The sequence below is a fragment of the Branchiostoma lanceolatum genome, chromosome 4 (genome assembly GCF_035083965.1).
Source record: "Branchiostoma lanceolatum isolate klBraLanc5 chromosome 4, klBraLanc5.hap2, whole genome shotgun sequence".
Lineage (NCBI taxonomy): Eukaryota > Metazoa > Chordata > Leptocardii > Amphioxiformes > Branchiostomatidae > Branchiostoma > Branchiostoma lanceolatum.
Genome location: NC_089725.1, coordinates 17,461,406 through 17,481,573, shown reverse-complemented (window position 1 = coordinate 17,481,573; position 20,168 = coordinate 17,461,406). Strand labels below are relative to the sequence as shown.

At 40.1% G+C, this 20,168-nt stretch overlaps 2 protein-coding genes across 4 annotated transcripts in view; one reads left to right on the top strand and one right to left on the bottom strand.

Moving 5' to 3' along the window:
* The window catches only part of LOC136432990 (ATP-binding cassette sub-family C member 5-like), a 19,044-nt gene extending 6,048 nt beyond the window's left edge, over positions 1-12,996 (top strand). For 2 of the 3 annotated variants that reach the window (XM_066424725.1, XM_066424723.1), the window contains exons 2-33: positions 85-215; positions 1,006-1,258; positions 1,367-1,522; positions 1,637-1,784; positions 2,144-2,377; positions 2,651-2,824; positions 3,110-3,257; positions 3,392-3,540; positions 3,729-3,836; positions 4,073-4,363; positions 4,586-4,657; positions 4,851-4,975; positions 5,224-5,296; positions 5,549-5,752; positions 6,070-6,182; positions 6,414-6,491; positions 6,779-6,847; positions 7,069-7,268; positions 7,528-7,605; positions 7,808-7,911; positions 8,192-8,329; positions 8,591-8,638; positions 8,823-8,904; positions 9,063-9,240; positions 9,535-9,826; positions 9,965-10,054; positions 10,251-10,440; positions 10,642-10,801; positions 10,987-11,065; positions 11,307-11,420; positions 11,640-11,804; positions 12,212-12,996. In XM_066424725.1, the coding sequence (XP_066280822.1) occupies positions 1,017-1,258; positions 1,367-1,522; positions 1,637-1,784; positions 2,144-2,377; positions 2,651-2,824; positions 3,110-3,257; positions 3,392-3,540; positions 3,729-3,836; positions 4,073-4,363; positions 4,586-4,657; positions 4,851-4,975; positions 5,224-5,296; positions 5,549-5,752; positions 6,070-6,182; positions 6,414-6,491; positions 6,779-6,847; positions 7,069-7,268; positions 7,528-7,605; positions 7,808-7,911; positions 8,192-8,329; positions 8,591-8,638; positions 8,823-8,904; positions 9,063-9,240; positions 9,535-9,826; positions 9,965-10,054; positions 10,251-10,440; positions 10,642-10,801; positions 10,987-11,065; positions 11,307-11,420; positions 11,640-11,804; positions 12,212-12,385 (4,476 nt within the window). In that variant the 5' untranslated portion in view covers positions 85-215; positions 1,006-1,016 and the 3' untranslated portion in view covers positions 12,386-12,996. The other variant, XM_066424724.1, reaches the window with a different exon arrangement.
* Positions 12,735-20,168, bottom strand: LOC136432996 (snake venom 5'-nucleotidase-like). The gene is made up of 12 exons (XM_066424735.1): positions 19,287-20,168; positions 18,778-18,905; positions 18,282-18,367; positions 17,965-18,066; positions 17,667-17,753; positions 17,220-17,420; positions 16,758-16,880; positions 16,380-16,499; positions 15,532-15,675; positions 15,100-15,306; positions 14,602-14,763; positions 12,735-14,459 (listed from the first exon to the last, which is right to left on the bottom strand). The coding sequence occupies exons 1-12, from the start codon at positions 19,722-19,724 to the stop codon at positions 14,239-14,241; spliced, it is 2,019 nt and encodes a 672-aa protein (XP_066280832.1). The 5' UTR covers positions 19,725-20,168; the 3' UTR covers positions 12,735-14,238.

The window sequence follows — 20,168 nt, the reverse complement described above, 5'->3', positions numbered from 1 at the left end:
AGACATAATGACCTTAAGTCTATTGTCTCAGTGGGATTGATCGTGACCCATAGAAATATTATGTTACTTGTTTTTGTGTTGTAGGCAATGAGTGATTGGCCACAGTCAAACAATGATGTCACAAGGAAGGAAGTCCTGGCTTTGTTTCCTCTTCCAAGAAAAAGAACCATGGAGGCGTCAACAAAGGCTTGACCTTTGTACTGTGTATATACCAGGTGAGCCCAACCTAACGTCTGACGTACATTGCATGAAGCGCTCTCTGTGTACTATCGATCATGTCAGACATGTTTATTGGGTGATGCCATCGTAAAATCTACATGTAGTCACAATAGCCTCATGCTCGAAGCCTGTTACTTGACTTGGCCAAAACAGGTATGGACTCTGACTTGCTTCCTCTAACTTAGTCTAAACTTGTATGTAACCATTTACTTACAATCATGGATATATAATGCTACTGTGGGTATATTTTAAGGTTTATGTTCTTTGATTTTCACTATTTATATTTCTAAGATTAAATGTTTTCTTTTAAGTTTAATGAAGATTTTTGTGATTACAACAGTTATAAAAAGTGTTCATACTTTTCCCTAATGTGTATAATAATAGAATTCTGCTGTGTGCTACTGTGTAAATTATGTGATATGAATTGTTCCAAATTTAAACATGATGTACCTAAAGTAAAGGGTTTTACTCGAATGTAGAATCTGATAATTTATCATAACCCAATTTGAATGTGCATTCTGTAGTACACTAAGTGACAAAGCTGAGTGAACAATGGAGTAAAGTAGCCCGGCATTATAGTACAATTTTCTACTATTGTATGGGGACAGGCTGATACTGACATGCAGCATAACCTTGAGAGAATTTTCTTAACTCTTAACAGTTACTGCAGGTAATGATATGATATGAATCGGTGTGTGGTACAAGATATGTAGATCTACAGAGTTCTCAAACACCTGTAGTTTTTCTAGCACATATTAAGATGCCATCCTTGTATTATCATCACAGATTGAGAACAAATGATGACAAGTGAAAAAGACAGCATGGGCAAGAATGGCACTGCTCTGTCTACATTGGTGGAAGGAAGACAAGTGACAGAAAATGGTGGCATTGGGGACTCCATGACTGCAGCCTCTGCAAATGGCTCCACACCAAACTATAGGAGCACAGCAAATCTTATTGATGCACCCTCCTCCAAAGGTACAGGTTCAAAGTACAGTGAGACACTGAAAATCCTCCTGCCTTGGAGGCCTACTAAAAAGTAAGTAAATCTCATTCTGTACTAAAACATAACAGACTGAATCATTTTTATCATTCACATTTTGTAGATTGTACTGCACTCCTAATTTCTCAACTGTTCATCTGAAAGGGGGAGCAAGTTTCCATTGGATGACTCTGGTCTGTTTGCCAACATCTATGTACGATGGATGGACCCTCTGGTATGGAAGGCCACTAAGGGGAAAATCAAGCCATCCGACTTGTTTGAGCCATCTCCAAATGACAGTGCTGAAGCTCCGAGCAAAAGGTTGGCCTGTACATTTGTATGAGACTGGAACTTGATCATCTACCAAATTTTCTTAATGCTCCATTATCAATCTGTTGTTAGTGTATTTAGAACATGTTGTTATTCTATTTTCAGATTACGTGATCTTTGGGAAGAAGAGGTGAAGAAGAAGGGTATCGCAAATGCATCATACTACAAAGTTGCACTTCGGTCGATCCGCACCCGATGGATAGCTTCAACGCTGATTCTACTGTTGTCTCTCATGTGCTCCTTTACTTCTGCGGTATGTCACAGTTTGTCTTACAAAATGATTGCAATTCTATTATGTATGAAAAATGTCCATACTGTATTGGCAACATATATAGCGAGAGTAGTAAAAATTATCATTTTTCTATACGGCACCATGGGATTTCTAACATGCAAAAAAAAAAGTAAATTGTATGACAGAAGTACCTGGTATGTTTCTTACCTCCCACTATTACCTAATATAAACCTAATACAATTTAATGTTCATAAACATGCTTAGTTATAATTTGTAGGCTGTCATTTAAGTACATGTATGTCATGACATCACTCTCTTAAAAGTATGTTTTTTTTTATGAGTTTGACTTTTCTAAATTTTTCTTTGAATCTTGTAAATAGGCAGTGATTGTGAGGCAGCTGTTGGAGTACACTGAAGCACCCAATCCAGACTTTCGGATTGGCATCGCCCTTGTTCTTGGGATGCTGTTTACTGAGCTGATGAGGGTCTGCACAATCAACCTGGTCTACATCTTAAACTACCGCACTGGGATCAGGCTGATGGGAGGAACTCTCACGCTGGTCTTTGAGAAGATCTTACACCTGCGCAGTCTGAAAGACAAATCTGTCGGAGAGGTATGTGATGTCTCTTGTTTGCCATTATGATATTGCTTTAAAGCCCAATACAATGTGCTTAGCCTAATACACTGTTGAGTCTGCTGATACACTGTACTGAGTAGTGTACAATCTAATACACTGAAACCAGTTGTTAAAAGTTCAACTGTTATGATTGTAAAAGGTGAATTATAGAATTTTAACTGTGGTTGTTGAAATGAAATTTAGATGTTAATGTTTAATCATGAATCATCATTTGCAAATCAAACTTTAACTGTTCCTTTTCGCATGAAGCTGGTAAACCTGCTGTCGAACGATGGCATGCGGCTGTTTGAGTTGACAACCTTTGGGATTTTCGTGGTGAACACACCCATATTGTTCATCCCTGGGAGTGTGTACACCTACTTCATCCTGGGCCCGTGGGCACTGGTTGGCGTTGCTACATTCATCCTTTTCCTGCCTGTACAGGTGATATGAGCTCTCCTTCCTTTTGTATTTCATTTTACTGTGTAGAACCTGGCGTCTATCAAGTGCTGTATTCGATGTGCCTGAGGTGGAAAAATTCAAACCGTTATTTCTGCTTCAAATGGCGTTCAAGGTTTTTTTTTAGACGCCCTAAACTTTTTTACTCTAATCTTGACTATGTACATGATGTGTACACCAACATACCTAGGGTGATGATGCAAACACTATAGAGTCATAGGTTTTAATTTGAAGTTAAAAAGAAAGTTTCTTGGTCTTTTGCATGCACAGTCACTGCTTGGGAAGATTGTGGCCAAAGTTCGGCGCAAGTGCATCGGCATCACAGACGAGCGTGTACGTATGATGAGCGAACTGCTGACAAGCATCAAACTCATCAAGATGTACGCATGGGAGAAGCCTTTTACAAAGAAGATTGGTGGTGAGTTTTGGTTAACCAAACCGTTTTCATTGAGACACAGTGATTTTCTTATGACTGTGCTAACATTGCAATAAAAACATGTAGATGGCACTGAATACTGTTATTTTCCATTCTCTGGTATTTCTCTATGACAGATGTGCGGAACAGAGAGAGGAAAAAGCTGGAGACTGCTGGCTTTGTACAGGCTATGAGTATTGCCTTCAACCCTGCTGTCCCAGTTATTGCTGCTGTGCTGTCTTTTGTTGGCCATACCATGTCTGGGAACAACCTCACACCTGCACAGGTAATCATTTTTAAAATGTGCAACTTTGTATCCAGTTTTCACTTCATTTCTTTATTTCATGCTAGGTGATGTTGTGTTTATCACATTTATTTCACTCTTGGAAGTTGTAACTATGTCCTGTCAAAAATGAATATTCCTGTCTTTTGTATCCATTTTAACTTAAAGTTATGAAATGTTTTTCGGTCTAGGCCTTTGCTGTTGTTTCTGTGTTTAATGTCTTGCGGTATGGACTGGCTCTCCTGCCAAACTCTGTACGTGCATGGGGAGAAAGTGGGGTAGCAGCCAAAAGGATTAAGGTACTGTGCACTTAGTTTATATGTATTATGTACAGCTTAGTTTTCAATGATATGTTTTGCATAGATTTCTTGTAAAGATATCTTGCCAGCATGTTTGTAGTGATATCATTATTGAAACGTCATGAAATATTGTTCATTCTCTTAGAATTAATATTCATACTGTAATGTACAACGACAAAATTTATTTCCCGCAGAATGAATGGAGGAAGGAATATTTATATAATTTGTTACTTTAGAGTCTTCTCGTCATGGAGGAATTGCAGCCACACATAGAGAAACCTGCAGATCACAACAATGCAGTGGAGATCCAGGCAGCCACATTTGGCTGGGACGTCCTGGACATTAAAGGGGAGAAGAAACGGAAGGCTGAGGGGTCTGACAAGAAGGGAAAGGGGGGTCCAAGGAGAAGGGGTGGAGGCCCCGCAGGAAAACGTGGACAAAAGGGCAAGGAGGGAGAGAAGAATGGAGAGGAGGAAGAAAAGAAGAAAGTCCCTATTCTCTTTGACATAGATCTCACCATCCCCAAGGTGGGTCACTTGGAGCTTTTGCAGCTTGATTCTAGTTTTTTAAATTTCATATTCATTCTATTGCCAATCTGAAGGTTTAAATCATTTTGAATTATTATTCTTAATTCTAGTGTCCTTTTTATGCACAAAGCTTGTGTATAAACTGTCTACTATGTATGTTATGTAAGTAACATCATATGCTAAAAGGTAACTGTTTATATCACCATTCACATTACATTGCAGGGTTCCTTGATAGGTGTGTGTGGTAGTGTTGGCTCTGGGAAAAGTTCCCTGATTTCTGCAATTCTTTCACAGGTATGTTCATTTTTTATTTGTCTAATTGAACAGTAAAATTTTGTTTGTAACAATAGTGGCCACAAGGTCAAAAGACACATTAGATGTCTTAATTCATGCCATTTCAACAAATTGTGATAATTTTCTTCACATTCCTTGTGACCTATTTTGTACAATAAGATCGTAATCTTGATAAACTTTCTACCCGATACAGATGCGGGTAATGGCAGGCAGTGTGGCTGTAGAGGGCAGATTTGCCTATGTAGCACAACAGGCATGGATCCTAAATAAGTCAGTCCAGGACAACATCCTGTTTGGGCAGCCCTTTAACCAGGAGAGGTGAGATGCTATGCTCTTGTGTAGGAATTCTCCAATTGTTTATGACTAAATGTACCCTATTAAGGTTTAAAGATATACTTTGACTTGAAAAGGCAGGTTTATCATTTTGTATACCCCTTATAAAATGATATTCAACCTTTTTGTCTTCTTTGCTTAGTGTGTTGAGTGCAAAATTAACATTATGTTGTACCGTGGTTTAAAAAAAAGTAAGAGTTCTTGTTGTAATGTTGCACACTTTTTCTGAACAGATATGACAGGGTTGTTCATGCCTGTAGTCTTCAAGCAGACTTCAAACAACTTCCAGATGGTGATCAAACAGAGGTAAGTTCACATACAAATATCATACAGACAATGCTTCCATTTTCTTATTTTTCCATCAAGTTGTTGTAATGATAAGATTGTCAAATTCACATGTGCAGCATTTCCACAATTATGGTATCCACGGGGTAGAAAAAAAGAATGACCATAATTTGCTGGTATTTTGCTTTCTGTTAGCTTGTTATGTTAATCCTAATTTTCTGGTAGCTTGAAGTGTTATCATTCAAAGGTACATATTCCTAACATGATTCCTAGATCGGTGAGCGTGGAGTCAACATCAGTGGCGGACAGAAGCAGCGTATCAGCCTGGCCCGGGCTCTGTACGCTGACAGGGATATCTACCTGCTAGACGACCCTCTGAGTGCCGTGGATGCACACGTGGGAAAACACATCTTCCGACAGTACATCCAGACTGCACTCAAGGATAAAACAGTGCTGTTTGTGACACATCAATTGCAGGTAACATTATTGTTGTCAACCCTAATGATTAGAAGGACTGTGGACAGGTATATATGTACATCATACTGGAGATGTAGGCACCAGTGACATGTTAGCCTGAGCAGGCCAATGACTGATAGAAGATAATATTATTTTCATACTTAATAGCAATGTAATTACATTGAAGAATTCATTCTCTGTTAAGTCAAAAGAATAAATGATAACTTGACCTTATATATGATGAATGTGTTTTAATTTAGTTTCATTAACGTATTCTTGAATGATGGTAAAAAAAGACATTTTCTGTCATCAGTAACACTGCTCTATTTTGCCCCCAGTATCTCAAGGACTGCAATGAAATTCTTGTTTTGAAACACGGGCGTATCACTGAGAAGGGGGTGCATAGCCAACTGATGAGTGCTGAACAAGAGTATGCCAACCTCATCCATAGGTAAGATAACCCTGTCAATTTGTGGGTGTCATTTCTCTATAAGAGGTGATCACTTTGAAGGGCTATGTATGAGTGTCAATGTAGTCATGAAAAGCTGAAAACAAATGCTAAAGGACTCAGCCATGGAAGAAGTGTAATTGGAGTAAGGACATGGCACGTAAATACAATGTTATATGTGCAGATACATCAGATGATTGTTTTGTTGAACATGGGTTTCATATCATCATGCAGCTTTCATGAGGATGGAGAAGAGCAGGACGAAGGTGAACCAATCATCAGTCAAGAGGATGTTGAAGTAGTGACAGAAAGGTCAGACAAAAGGTTGTTTCAAAGATTCAAATACAATGTACATGCACGTGACAACTTAACAATCTTTCTCTCAAAATTTTCATAAAATTAAAACTACTGCTAAAAATGAATCACTTTCTGATTAACATTTGACTAACTTTGGTATTCTACAACTTTGTAAATCATCCATGATTTGGTGATTTCAATAGAGCTGATCATGAATCTTCAAGTTGTGTGTTCTTAATTTCATTAAGCTTGATATTTGATAGGTGAAATAATTTTGGGTCTATGCCTTTCCTTTGTTTCAGTCCCCTGAAGAGAGATGGGTCCTTTCAAGGGTCACTCAGGAGGAAAGACTCTAAACGTGCTTCTAAGAGGTAAGACTCTAGCCACAAAATGGAGAAAAACCAGCTGAATACTTACAGCTGGCATGTTGGTAAAAAGAATCAGCATGAATAGTTTACTGTTGCATGTTACCCTTGAAATGACCCACTTTAAAAAATTTAATCAGAACAATTAGTCTTCTTCTTTTGGTTTGGTTTAAATCACTGCTGATGTTGAATGACTGACTTGATGTGTAACTGGCCTCCGTTACCAGGTCTCTGAGACGAGAAGAATCCACACGTGGTTCCACGCGACTCAGGCGTTCCTACAGCATTCGCTCCACACATAGTGCGACCAGTGAGACAGCTGGACATATAGAGGAGCCTCCTGAGATAGAAGATTTGGATATGGATCCAAAGGATGGGGAGAACCCGGATGTAGAAACACCAAAGAAAGAAGGGGATGGCCCTAAAGGTGAGTTAGATAATACTTGATGTAATGATCTTGTGACTGTTGAGACATGTTGTAGGTGCTATGATTTCAGTATCAATGAATGAATGAATGAATGAATGAATGAATGAAGACTTTTATTGTACACATACATGTATAACCACTGGGTTCAGTGCAGGTCACAACAACAAAACAAAAAAAACATCACAGTTTACAAATACATAATATATTATACTATGACAAGCTACATGTAGCACTACTATTATGTTGCTGTTTTTTCCAGCACTAGTGACTGAAGAGGAGAAGTTCAGGGGCTCTGTTACCTTTAGAACCTACTGGTCATATATCAAGGCAAGTGGAGGTAAGACAACCTGCTTACTTAATAGATAAAAGACATGATGTTGCATGGCTGCACATGATTTTTATGTACATTACACATAACTTGTACATGTATGTATCATTGGATTGATGTGCATGATCATGATTGGTGTTGCTTGCTGATCTATGTTTTAAAAATGTACTTTGCATGACCACTAGTGATGCTTATCATTTTGCATCTCCAGGTTTGATTGTGTGTTCCTTCACTCTGTTGCTGTTTCTCCTGAACACTGGCTCGATGGTCTTCAGCAACTGGTGGCTGACGTTGTGGCTCAATCAAGGAAGTGGCGTAAGTTCAGTGTACAAGCCCTGTTTGTGATGCATTTAAGGACTTGATTAAATGATTTATGGGGTATATTGCATGTCCACAGTGAAATCGTATATTGTAACACTATCAGTTTAATTCTATGCTTGATATATCTATCAGTCCATTGTACCCGGCACTTGGGGACCAGGTGTTAGGGGCAAAGCTTTATGTAGTGTCAAATAACATAGAGGTTAAAATTATGAAATGTAATTTTTCCTGTTTGTCCCTGTAAACAGTTATATCAGTCTGGTGTTTTCCACAGGTGCCATACAATGAGTCTGATCCCAGCACCCTGAACATTACTGAAAACCCCAGGCTGAACTTCTACATTCTCATCTATGGCATGTGTCTTGTAGCTGTCCTGGTGTTGGCATTCATCAAGGGATTCTGCTACGTTAAGGTAAGACCTAAGTGCTGCAAGACAGCCCTGGACTGAAATAGGTTTCTGAGCATGTGGATGTATTTGAAAAGATTGTATTCGTGTGATCATTTAAGATAAGATAATGTTTCTTAATTCCCTGACAGTACATGTAAATGCAGCTCTTAATATATTATATCATATTTTGATAACCTGGTACTATATGAGCAGTTATGTTCTACATGTGTAGATGTCATAACATTTCTCTACAATTTTTAAAAAGTGCATTCTTGTCATGTATAGGTCACTCTTGGTGCCTCATCAAGACTGCATAAGTCTGTGTTTGCATCGGTAAGTTTATCTTGTACCTTTTTAGATTGATATGTATTAACATGGTCATGGTGGGGGTATTTTTATGGTTGTTTGCAATATGCTTTGCTGATAGCTTGTTAAACTCATGAGTTCTCACTGAATTGAATGTCACAGCTAGTTGATAGTCTGCTTTATAGGACTAAGTCAATATGGCTTGTTTCAGATTCTCCGTTGTCCGATGAATTTCTTTGATGTGACCCCAACTGGAAGGATACTCAATCGCTTCTCAAGGGACCTTGATGAAGGTAAGGATTTAGCAATTTCTTGGTGTAATTTTATTATTTTCTTCAATCAAATTCTGCTCATGCAAATAACTGATCATTTTTTAATGTCTTTGTTAATTCAAAGTTTTTAGATGCTAAGTGCTTCCTCCTGTAAACCAAAACCTCTCTGTTCTCCACAGTTGATGTTCGCCTGCCCCTCAACATGCAGGTGTATCTGGAAACCCTCTTCATCGTGGTTGCCTCCATTCTGAACATATGTGTAGTCTTCCCTTGGTTCGTCTTGGCACTGGTGCCTCTGGGTATCCTTTTTTTCTTGGCAAACTACTTCTTCAGACATGTTATCAGAGAACTGAAAAGGTGAGTCAGGAAATTGGTATGGAAAATCTATTATTACTGTCTTTATACATTTAATTTACATTGTTCACACAATTTGCACTCCTGTACAGAAGACTTTCAATTTTTTGCTACGTTGCATATTGTGCATGAGCTACACGTATGCAGATGGAACCAATAATTTTGTTGCTTACTCACCTATTACTATTAGGACTATTGACAATAATTTTTTTTAACATGCCACCTATAATTTGGATTTTCTGAAAAGTAGTATTCAAGACTTAACATGTTGCTGGAAACTGATTTTCCCAACCACAGGTTTGACAACATCATGAGATCTCCATGGTTCTCCCACGTGACCGCCTCTATCCAGGGTCTGCACACCATCCATGCCTACCAGCAGGAGGAGGAGTTTCTGCACAGCTTCATTACTCTCCTCGACAAGAATAATGCCGCCATGTTGATGTATAACATGGGCACAAGGTGGCTGGCTGTCCGCCTGGACTCCATGGCTCTTGTCATCAACACAATGGCTGCCGTCATGGTCGTAGTGTTCCATGGACAAATCCCTGCATCCTTAGCTGGTCTGGCTTTGTCATATGCCATTCAGGTGAGTGGTCAGTACTATCCATCAACATTAACTATGACATACAATTATAGTAAATGAGTGTACTCTACCTACATTTGTACAGTATAGTAATTGTTAAGTGCTTTTTGAATTGTGAATCTTTGTTCTTTGGCCTTTCAGACATCTGGGCTCTTACAGCTGATGGTGAGGACTGCTTCAGAAACAGAAGCAAGGTTCACTTCAGTTGAGAGAATAACTCATTACAGCAATGTAAGTGGATACATGCCTGATGTTTTGTCTGTATCAACAGTGACACCGCACTGTGTATCAGAATATTAGCCAGGGTAGAGCCAAGAGTCTTTTAAATTGGGTTGTGTTAGAATATTAGTTAACAGGTAAATGTTGAATGATTTGTAAATTATCAAATTATTGAGACTTTTCCATTGTTGGTGTGTTTTTCTGATAGAATCTTGAGGAGGAGGCACCCGAAAGGATAAAAGGTGCAGATCCTGCAGAAGGATGGCCAGAGCAAGGCCAGGTGCAGTTTGATCACTACAAGATGCAATACAGGGACAACCTGCCCTTGGTGCTGAAAGGCATCCACTGTGACATCCATCCAAATGAGTCCATTGGGATTGTTGGCAGGACAGGATCAGGTAAAACTTGGATTACAGTCTTGTACCAGACTTCTATACAGGTTCCCCTGCTTCTACTCCTCTCATTCATAATCTCAGAAGTAAAGTTTTTTTTCTTCAATATGAACACTTAGTTTTCAGACATTATTTCAAAGCATCTACTAAGATGGCAATATTTTACTGCTGTCTTATGGTAAGAATGAATTCTTGTATCTTGTGTAGGGAAGTCATCCCTCGGCGTAGCCCTGTTTCGGTTAGTTGAATCAGCAGATGGAGTCATTTCCATTGACGGGGTGGACATCAGCAAGATCGGACTGCACTCCCTCCGCAGTAAACTGTCCATCATTCCTCAGGACCCTGTGCTATTTGTCGGCACAGTTAGGTATGTTAAATTTACTTCCATATTTGAAGCATATTTAGACATTCCAACACCATTTAAGATAAAGCATTTTAATTTTTTCGTCTAAATAAGGTATGTTGTTTTGCCCTAAGTTTTATAATAGAAACTTCTGCATGATGATTGTGAAATTGATTTAATGCTTATGATTTCCTTTGTCCTTAAAACAGGTACAACCTGGACCCTTTCAATCAGTACTCAGATAACCAGCTGTGGCAAGCTTTGGAGAGGTCTTACATGAAAGACAGGGTATGTTTTTTTGCTTATCTGGTATCAATCACCAGCATCTATCATTGTAAAGGCTCTTCCCTTTAATGAAGCCAAACTCGATTGGCACATCATGTCATTGTACTGGTATCTTGTGCAAGAATATAACTGAATCTCTATTGTAAGACAAAGGTTTACACAGCGGAGACAATTCTAGGACACAGACAGCTCTACAGCATGCCTCCATGTGGATAATTCACTGAATTTCTGTTCTTTCCTGTAGATCTCAGCCCTTGAGAAACAACTTGAAGCTCCAGTGATTGAGAATGGTGAGAACTTCTCCGTTGGAGAAAGACAGCTCATGTGCATGGCTCGAGCCCTGCTGAGGAATAGTAAGGTGTGTTAGTTACAGCCACTTCCAGTTTTCTTCATCTGAATTGACTTCACCAATGACTTTGTTGCATGTGTCGAGTCACCATCATTTTTCTCTAAGACTTGTGAGTTACCCAGAAAATTGAGCTACATATAATGCACCAGAAAATGTTAACAACTCATAATACAGTTGTCCTTATTAGTATATAAGTGCTCAAGCCCTCCCCCTTCCTTCCAAACACAGATAATATTGCTGGATGAAGCGACTGCTGCCATTGACTCAGAGACAGACAGTCTTATCCAGAAGACCATCCACGAGGCCTTCACAGACTGTACCATGATGACCATAGCACATCGGCTAAACACGGTCCTCAACTGTGATCGAATCATGGTCATGGATGATGGACATGTAAGTATGCTGACTAACTGTTATAAGTTATTGAGATATGATCATGTCTTGATTTTTTTGTCAAAAGAAGATTCACTTTAGTGACTTTTAGAACAGCTTGATTTGTAGAAAACTTGATACGTTTAGTAATGTGGCCGTTCATATTCAAGTTTTAGCACACCTGTTGGTAAGGGTTTTTGTAGAACATGTTAAGGGGTTACTCCAGATGTAGGAAGATATTTTCAAAAGTCAAGTATATTTTCTTCTTCAAAAATCTATCCCAGGCCTACATGTACCTTTATTGTTCAGGAGACAGAGGTTGCCTGATGGCCCACAAAATGGAAGATAATACAGGCTACACTGCAGTATGTAGATTTATAACATATTCTCCTAGATTTACAACACATTCTTCTTTTTGTGTATTTTAGTTGGTGGAGTTTGACACCCCAGCTGCGTTAATGTCCAAGCCGGACTCCCACTTCAGGGCCATGTTGACAGCCTCTGGCACCGACGTCAGCAGATATCTGACTGGGAATGCCCAAAGATCTGCCGCTCGGGAGGGAGAGGAGTCAGGGGAAGAGGAGTATGACACCAAACTGTAGAGAGTATAATGGCTCATGTGCAGATGATTAATAAATTGGTGTAATCAAAGGTTGAAGAATTTGTGAAAAATGTCTTTCTGACCAATGATACATCTGCAAGTGTGATTTACATTTGAGCATCATGAATATTACAATGTTTTGATAGATAAGTGCAGAAATTGAGTTTAGTCAAACGTTTTTTATGCTTTTCCTGTTCGTTTTCCTGTTCGTAACAAATGGACTTCTGTTCGTAACAAATGGACTTCTGAAACAATATTGATTGTATACTATGGTCTTTAGACATGGATCAGACAAAACATAAGGAAAGTGCAATAAAGTGACCAGATAATGATTCAACAGTGTACACCGATAATTGTAGCTGTTTTATTGATTTTGATATTGATCAATTGTACGCTTGGAGACTTAGTTCATTTTAGTAACATTAGATGCTTGTAACACTGAAGACAGTTCCATGTTTTATTCTATTTGCACAAGAAACATATTCTAAGTTTATTATGTTACCACTTCAATTTTACTGTTTCTTTTCCTCTACTGTACCAAACACATTTCTGGTTACTGTAGTTATTTCTCATTCTTTTTGTTTGAATAGAACCTTTACTTGAAGTCAAGAATGTGTCAAATGTCATTATTGATTATGGATAGAAATGGTAGAATTACTTTTGGGATAGTCATCGTTTTAATCTGAGACCCCTGCCCGAGTAGGTACTCACTTTAAACCTAAATGTCACACTTTGCAGAACCAAAGACTGGCTGACTGCAACTTTGCCTGTCTACATGCTGTAACAAACAGTACACCCTTTAGTGACAAGACAGTTTTATGTCAAAAGTGATCATAAACAAAAATGAGTGACTGGAAATTCTGAAGGAAATGCCCTTGTGCTATGTTCTGTTGCCCTGCTGGTTAAAAGAATTGCCACCCACACCTTGAATACCTCTATCGAATGTATAATACCTCTATCTGAAGGATTTGTTTGGTTAGCTTCTTTCCAAGAATATTTTTATGGTCACAAGCAGCAAAAGGATATTACTGCAAAGACTGACTGTAGGGTACATAGCAAAGAAGGATTGACTCAAACTGAGAAAAAAAACAAAGCATAATTTGATATATACAATTATATTCCTTTCATTGCATATCATAATGTCAACTGCATGATACATGGCAAAATGCCAGTCGTCCCAATCACTTAATACCCTTACAGTAACTTGTGTAAAAGTCATGATTTTACATCTTCTTCTTTCATACTGCCGAACCCTTGTTAACAAGGCTTATTGGCAGCTGCGCATGGGTTATAATTTGACAAACATGGGAAAAGGCGCGGTCAATACACAAAAACGTATCCTGTAGGTGCAAAAGACAACACAGTGAAGGTAATATTTACATATGTACAAGACGTGAGGGGGTGACTCAATGCAGCAGAGTCCTCCCCAGTTCAGACTTGAACTGGGCGAGGGACTCTGCCTCCACCGCACCAGGCTCTAAATCATTCCATTCCCTGATGGAGCGCGGGAAAAAGGAGAGCCTGTAGAAGTTGTTTTATGTACATGTACATATTTACATGTACATACTGTTACTTGACATCTGTGACATTGTGTCGTTATCTTCCAGACTAGCTCATACAATGACTAAATTCGTACCCATAGACATAAAGCACACATTCAACACACAAACACACACACACACACACACACCACTTTCATTGTACAGTTATGTTTGCAGCAAAACAAAGTAAGGAAAACAAAATTGACTTGAATAGTAATGACAATGACACTGAACATGCAGCAAAGTCTAATAGTACATTGTCCATGGATGGATATAAAGAAATGCAAGTTGTAATGCCTTTTTAGCGGTTGTTCTAGCCATTTATCCCCTTTTCCATTGCAAAAACTGGGTTTGCCTGGGCCATGCCAGGGTTACTGTTTGTCATGGTGAACTTGTTTCTACTTCTCTTCACACCCCAAATCACACAGGCTATGACGGCAATGGTTAGGACCAGAGCTGCAGGGATTCCCACTGCTAAGGCGACGATGTTCTTGTCGACGTCGTCAGGTTCGTCCTCAAAGTGGTCATCATCATCTGGAAACAGACATTCATAAAGGTCAGTGTTTGTGCTTTAATTACTTTGAATTGTTCAAAAGGCATTAGTTCAAAAAGATGTGTCTAGTGGCAAGTACACGGCGTCGTACATGTCAATGTCAGTGACGGTATTGACATGTACCTGTTGTGAAAAAGTGTCCAGTAGAAGGTGCTGCCATGGTTGGACAGGGCTGCTGTGGCTCCTCCTGGGTTGAGTTGATGACTCGGATGCGTCCCTCCAGTCCTACAGACACAGGTGAGGCGGTCTTGATGTACTCAATCAGGATATCTGTGTCAAGGTCACCTGTAGGTTGGACAGAAATATTTACTGTGTTGTAGCAAACTTAACTTAATTGCTTACTCCTAACACTTGCTTCATACCACCCACGTACAGTTTTAGTTATACCCCCCGCGCGCTCTCTGCGACCTAAAATTAACAGCGCTCAACGAATTTCATAGATACATTGTACAAAAAAAGAATCGCTTTACGCTTTTGTGTGTTTTGTTGTCTTTTCAATCATACTTTAGCATGATATTCCAATTATGAAGCAAGGGTTATACAAATCCGATTTAGGTCGCAGTGAGAGCGCAGCGAGATCGCCGTCTAGTGGAATGGGGGCTTAAACAGATGGTTGCATACCTGGTATATAGTGGGCTGTCTTGTTCTCGGCTATCATGTTATATCCGTCCCCGCCGTTTGCCAAGAACGTGGGCATGATGATCTTGTAGCTGGCGGTGGGGTCGAGCGGCCGGTACTCCGGGATGAGGCAGCCGGTGCTGCAGAGTGCGTCTACTTTCACCACTCTGTGACCTGGTGCCTTGGTCTTGTCATACACCACGCGGAGACCTGAAAGCAGAATAAACAAATGTGTTTGTCTCTTACCGTTTCATCTATCTATTTATTCATTGAAGCTTTTCAGAACAAATCTGAGAGGTACCGGCAACTGGATCGAAGTGGCTCCTATACAAGGCCAGCACCTTGTGCCATGTTAACAGCTGTTGGTATAAGAATATTTTGCAGTTATTTATGATGATAACCATTCCCAATAGAAATCTGTACATGTATACGTACCAGAGACTTGCAGGAATCTTGGGTGGCCGATAAGGATGGCGGAGTGCTCCAGCATACGTAACACATCCTCCCCGCGCAACTCCACGATGTCTATGGTGTTCTCGAAAGGGATGCATCCAACGACGTCTCCCACAGTGATAGAACCTACAAATTAATTGACCAAGTTCATTTTTTATACACAATTTATGGAGAAAGCAGGGGACCTACATGGATACACTTACTTCCGAAATGTTTGATTATATATCTAACATTTATTGCCTCTATATAACGTTATAAGATAAGTATCGCACATGCTCCATCTTTGAATTTAGTACATGACTTGTTTGTTCCAAGGATAATGAAGCACCTGAATGATCGTTAAGTTTGGTTGCCATTGTGGCTACCGAACTTCCGCCAGTCAGTAAAGACCCCGTTCAATATATCAACAAATAGAGACTTTGGTATGTTTACACCATGGTCATGGTTGAACAGTCAGCGTGGACGTGGGGGTCAAACAAAGTTAACTGAATTCTACCAGTGGTTCTGTCTATGGATTTGCTACCTTACTTTGCATGTTAAGATGGGCTGATTCATCAACGTAAGACAAACCCTTATATCATATTAGGTGTACGCATGTGACCACATATGACGTTTTGTTTGAAAGTCTGTGTCGTACACAATTTGCCAAGCTGTTGTTATGACTTATTGTATGTTGACTAGTCCTTCCGTGGAGCTCATATTCGTGTTTTAAAACCCATTGGTTATTCTTAACGCCCAATACACCATACAAAGTTGTGCTTGATTTACGCGCTGATCAATAAAGTAAGAGTCGGTGGGTACGAAGTTAGAGGTGACACATAAGTGCCTACCTTGGTCTATGATGGACCTGATACCGCCGGAGTTCAGGACAGCAATGGCGACATCGTTCCAGCTGGTTTCGTCAGGATGTTTGATGTTGTGGTGAACCATGGAGTTTGTGATCAGGTTACCTGGTGATATGACATGACTTAAAATCATTCACACTTTTTGTACAAGAAGTAGACAGGCACTCGTTCAATCTGATGCCCAGTAGAAGTAAAATGACTCCTAAACTCAAACGGAAAACGGAGAGAATGATAAGGACAATACTACACCCCTGGCCCAGTTCACATTCTTTCAATGCATATTGTTGGTTACTGTAGCTCTAAGGCACCTCTGATTATGTGACAGTATACAACTTCATGATCATTGCAAAACAAGTTGCGCACCTATGTTGCATTCCCCAGACTTGCACTCCCCTCCAAGGAGTACTTGTGTCGTCCCAACCGACTCCTCCGTCTTGTTCGCGAGGCTTGCCGCCAGCCTGGCCACTTCGGCGGAGATGTTGGCATCTGTTCATGGAAAAACAAGTGTAGGAAAATATTATAAAATATGGTATGGATGGACGTTAGTGAATAATTTTTCTCGGTGATTCATTGAGCTACAAATTTAAGAGTGTGTACCCCCACGTACTGTAAGATGTGTCCAGCGCTTAGGTTCCGATATTGACTAAGCCTCAAAGAAATCATTGTAAAAGTAAATAATTCCCAAGGTTATAAATGCGCATCTTTTTGAAAGCATGGTGCTATATAGCATCTGTAGCATGTGCTAAATCATGGTCAGTGGAATGAACAACTCGTACGCCCTTAAACCGTGATCTCTAGTCAACACATTTTAGCTTTTTTTCGTACCTTTCGGAACTGTGTCATCCAAAAGAATCGGGTTCCCCGCCCACTGTGTAACTTTACCGTCGTCATCAAACGTAACCCTGAGGTGTCCCAGGTACTTCCCGAAGGCGTACGCCTGTACCACTAGGACCGGGCTTGTCGCGTGGTCTGGATAGACAGCGATAGGGTACACGTCATAAGGCTCTTCTGTAGATGGAGGTGGCCCTACAACAGAAGAGGAGATTGGTTTATGAATTTCATTCCATAATAGTTACACAATTGATTTCTATAGAATTTGATACTTTCACTGGGCTAGGGTCGTGGTCTGGATAGACCGCCATAGGGTACAAGTCATAAGGCTCTTAATTCTGTAGATGGAGGTGGCCCTACAACAGAAGAGGTTGGTTTTATAAACTTCATTCCATAACAGTTGCAAAATTGGTTTATATGGAATTTAATTTTCAATAGTACCTGTGTATAGGAATGTGTTGGTGTGTCCGCCGACCACTATGTCCACTCCGCGTACACGTGACGCCACCTCTTGATCCACTAATATTCCTGTACGTGAAAGCCAAACAAAACATTCAGAAAATGGGCAAACAGTATGTAGTAATTGCAGTTATACATATATAGTTTAACAATTCGAAATTGTAGAATTGAAATACATTCATGTACATGCCACGGACTTTGTATGCAATACAAGTCTCACATTTGGCACTGAGCGATATTCTACCAGTAATAACCTGTACACCGTCTCAGTGTCTCCTACCTGCATGACCCAAGGCAATGATTTTGTTGACTCCCTGGTCCAGCAGTTTGTCCACCTCCGCCTGTACTGACGCCACCACCGCGGAAAACACCAGATTATTCCCTGTACACAGGGACAAGACAGACGCATTAAAATGTACGTGACCGCAAGGCTTGCTGTTTATAAAATTTGTTTTAACGGTGGTAGCATACAATTTTAACAGCTGGGATATTTGTGTCTTTTAGGTTAAGGTCCATAAGCTGAAAATTTTCTAGATCTTGCCCATTCGATATTGAGGATCTAGTTCTACTTGCTTGTGGTCACAAACGACAACTAACCTGAGTCGGAGATGAAGGGCGTGTCTGTAGTTGTGTAGCCAACAATGCCAAGATATTCTCCGCTCACGTTCAGGACCACGGATGGACTATATGGACGAGAAATAAGAATAATTAATCTATAGACGTTCCACGGAGACAGACTAGAAGGGAATATTGGGCGTGAAAACGGAAGCATATCGAAATGGATGAAAAACTTTCGCAAGGTGGTTGGAAAAGTACTTGAGTAACTTCTAAGGGGTGGTGCGAAAAGGACGGTATATGCCCAATTGCTGATCTTTCCTGATAACGTAGGTTTAAGCTATGTTTACGGAGTTGCTAACTATGAATCACTTCCGACAAGGTTTCTATTTTTGTGCTGCACGGATGTAATGGTCTACTACGCGATCGGTAAAATACTTGTGTTGGAACTTGGAAGAGAGTATACAACATGTATCCCATTCATTTTTATAAGAAAAGAAAGGGGACAGCTAATGAATTATGAAAGACGATGTTTCACCTGAAGAGAGATCGAAGCTCTGGTTCCCTGCTTGTGTTTATGTTGGCACTCACGACAGGAAAGTTTACGTCCCGGAGAAAAGTGACCAGTTCCTCTACTCCGTCGTCAAACTCGTGGTTGCCGATAGTCTGAAATATAGATATGGTCACTTTGTATGAAAAAAAAAGAAAGAAGAGACTCAGTATTCGCATTCATCCATGTCGTACGGGAGTTTCCATCAATACGTGTGTACGGAAATGAGTTCGCAGTACATTAGAAATGTAGAAACACTCACTCTTTGGGCGGGAGGCGAACTACACTAACCAGCTGTTTTAAATAAACATTGTTTAATACGGGATTACAAGTTTAAAAGGGTTCTCAGCGCCAGACTCAGTGCCAGCAAACTGGAAAAGGGTCAGGTAAATTCTTGGGATTAAATGTGCACTTTATTGACGGTTTGGAAAACTTATAAACCGTCACAGCTACTTGATATATTTTCTGACCTTGTTCACAAATAGTAACAAACTTACCATGGCATCGTACCGCAGTTCGTTCGTAAACTGTGACAAGACGGAGCTCCGAAAGAAGTAGTACCACAGCGTTCCCTGGAACCAGTCGCCGGCGTCAAGCAATATCACGTTATCATCAGTACTGCGGACTTCTTGGACCTTGCTGGCCAGGCGGGCGACTCCTCCGAAACACGGTCGGCCCGGCCGGCACCTGCCGCCGAACGCGTTGGCCTCTTCAATACGGGAGTGGACATCGTTGGTGTGCAGGATGGACAGATTGAACGAGAGGACAATATTGCCTGATAGAAGAAAAGGCAGAAGAACGAGAGAGCCCCACATCGTGTTATCTGGAAACCGCAAACAAAATATGCGAAGCCGCAAAAGTAGCGTTTGTTCAAACAAAGTTTGTGTATTGTAGGTAGATCCAATGAATTGAGACGCTTTTAAAGTGTGTTGCATCACGGGAGGAAGTAGATGGGGAAAATCCTGAGTAACACAGTGACGAATGGGTGATTTTGGTGCCACATATAGTCATTAACTAAAGTGTGTTTGTGAACCTAACATAGTTCATGATAAAAGCTGAGCCATGTGATAAGCCTTTCAAATGTCCCCTGACTATATTTAGGCAGGAAAAAGTTGTCGATTAACGATACGTCATCAATCTAACTCAACTTGATCATGAAACATGAGTAGTCAGTCACTAGTCACCCTATTGTCTAATGCGTCACGTCTAGCAAAATAATTCGGCACACCTTCATGCTTTACATTTTTCTGGCAAGGAGATTTAATTATACTTCAAGGAAACTCAACACGGGACATGGGGGGCCTTTACATTTTATTTCAGCAAGAAAAGTATTTCGCAATGGAAAATGTCGATAGAAGTACGTTTCCTATCAGCCAACA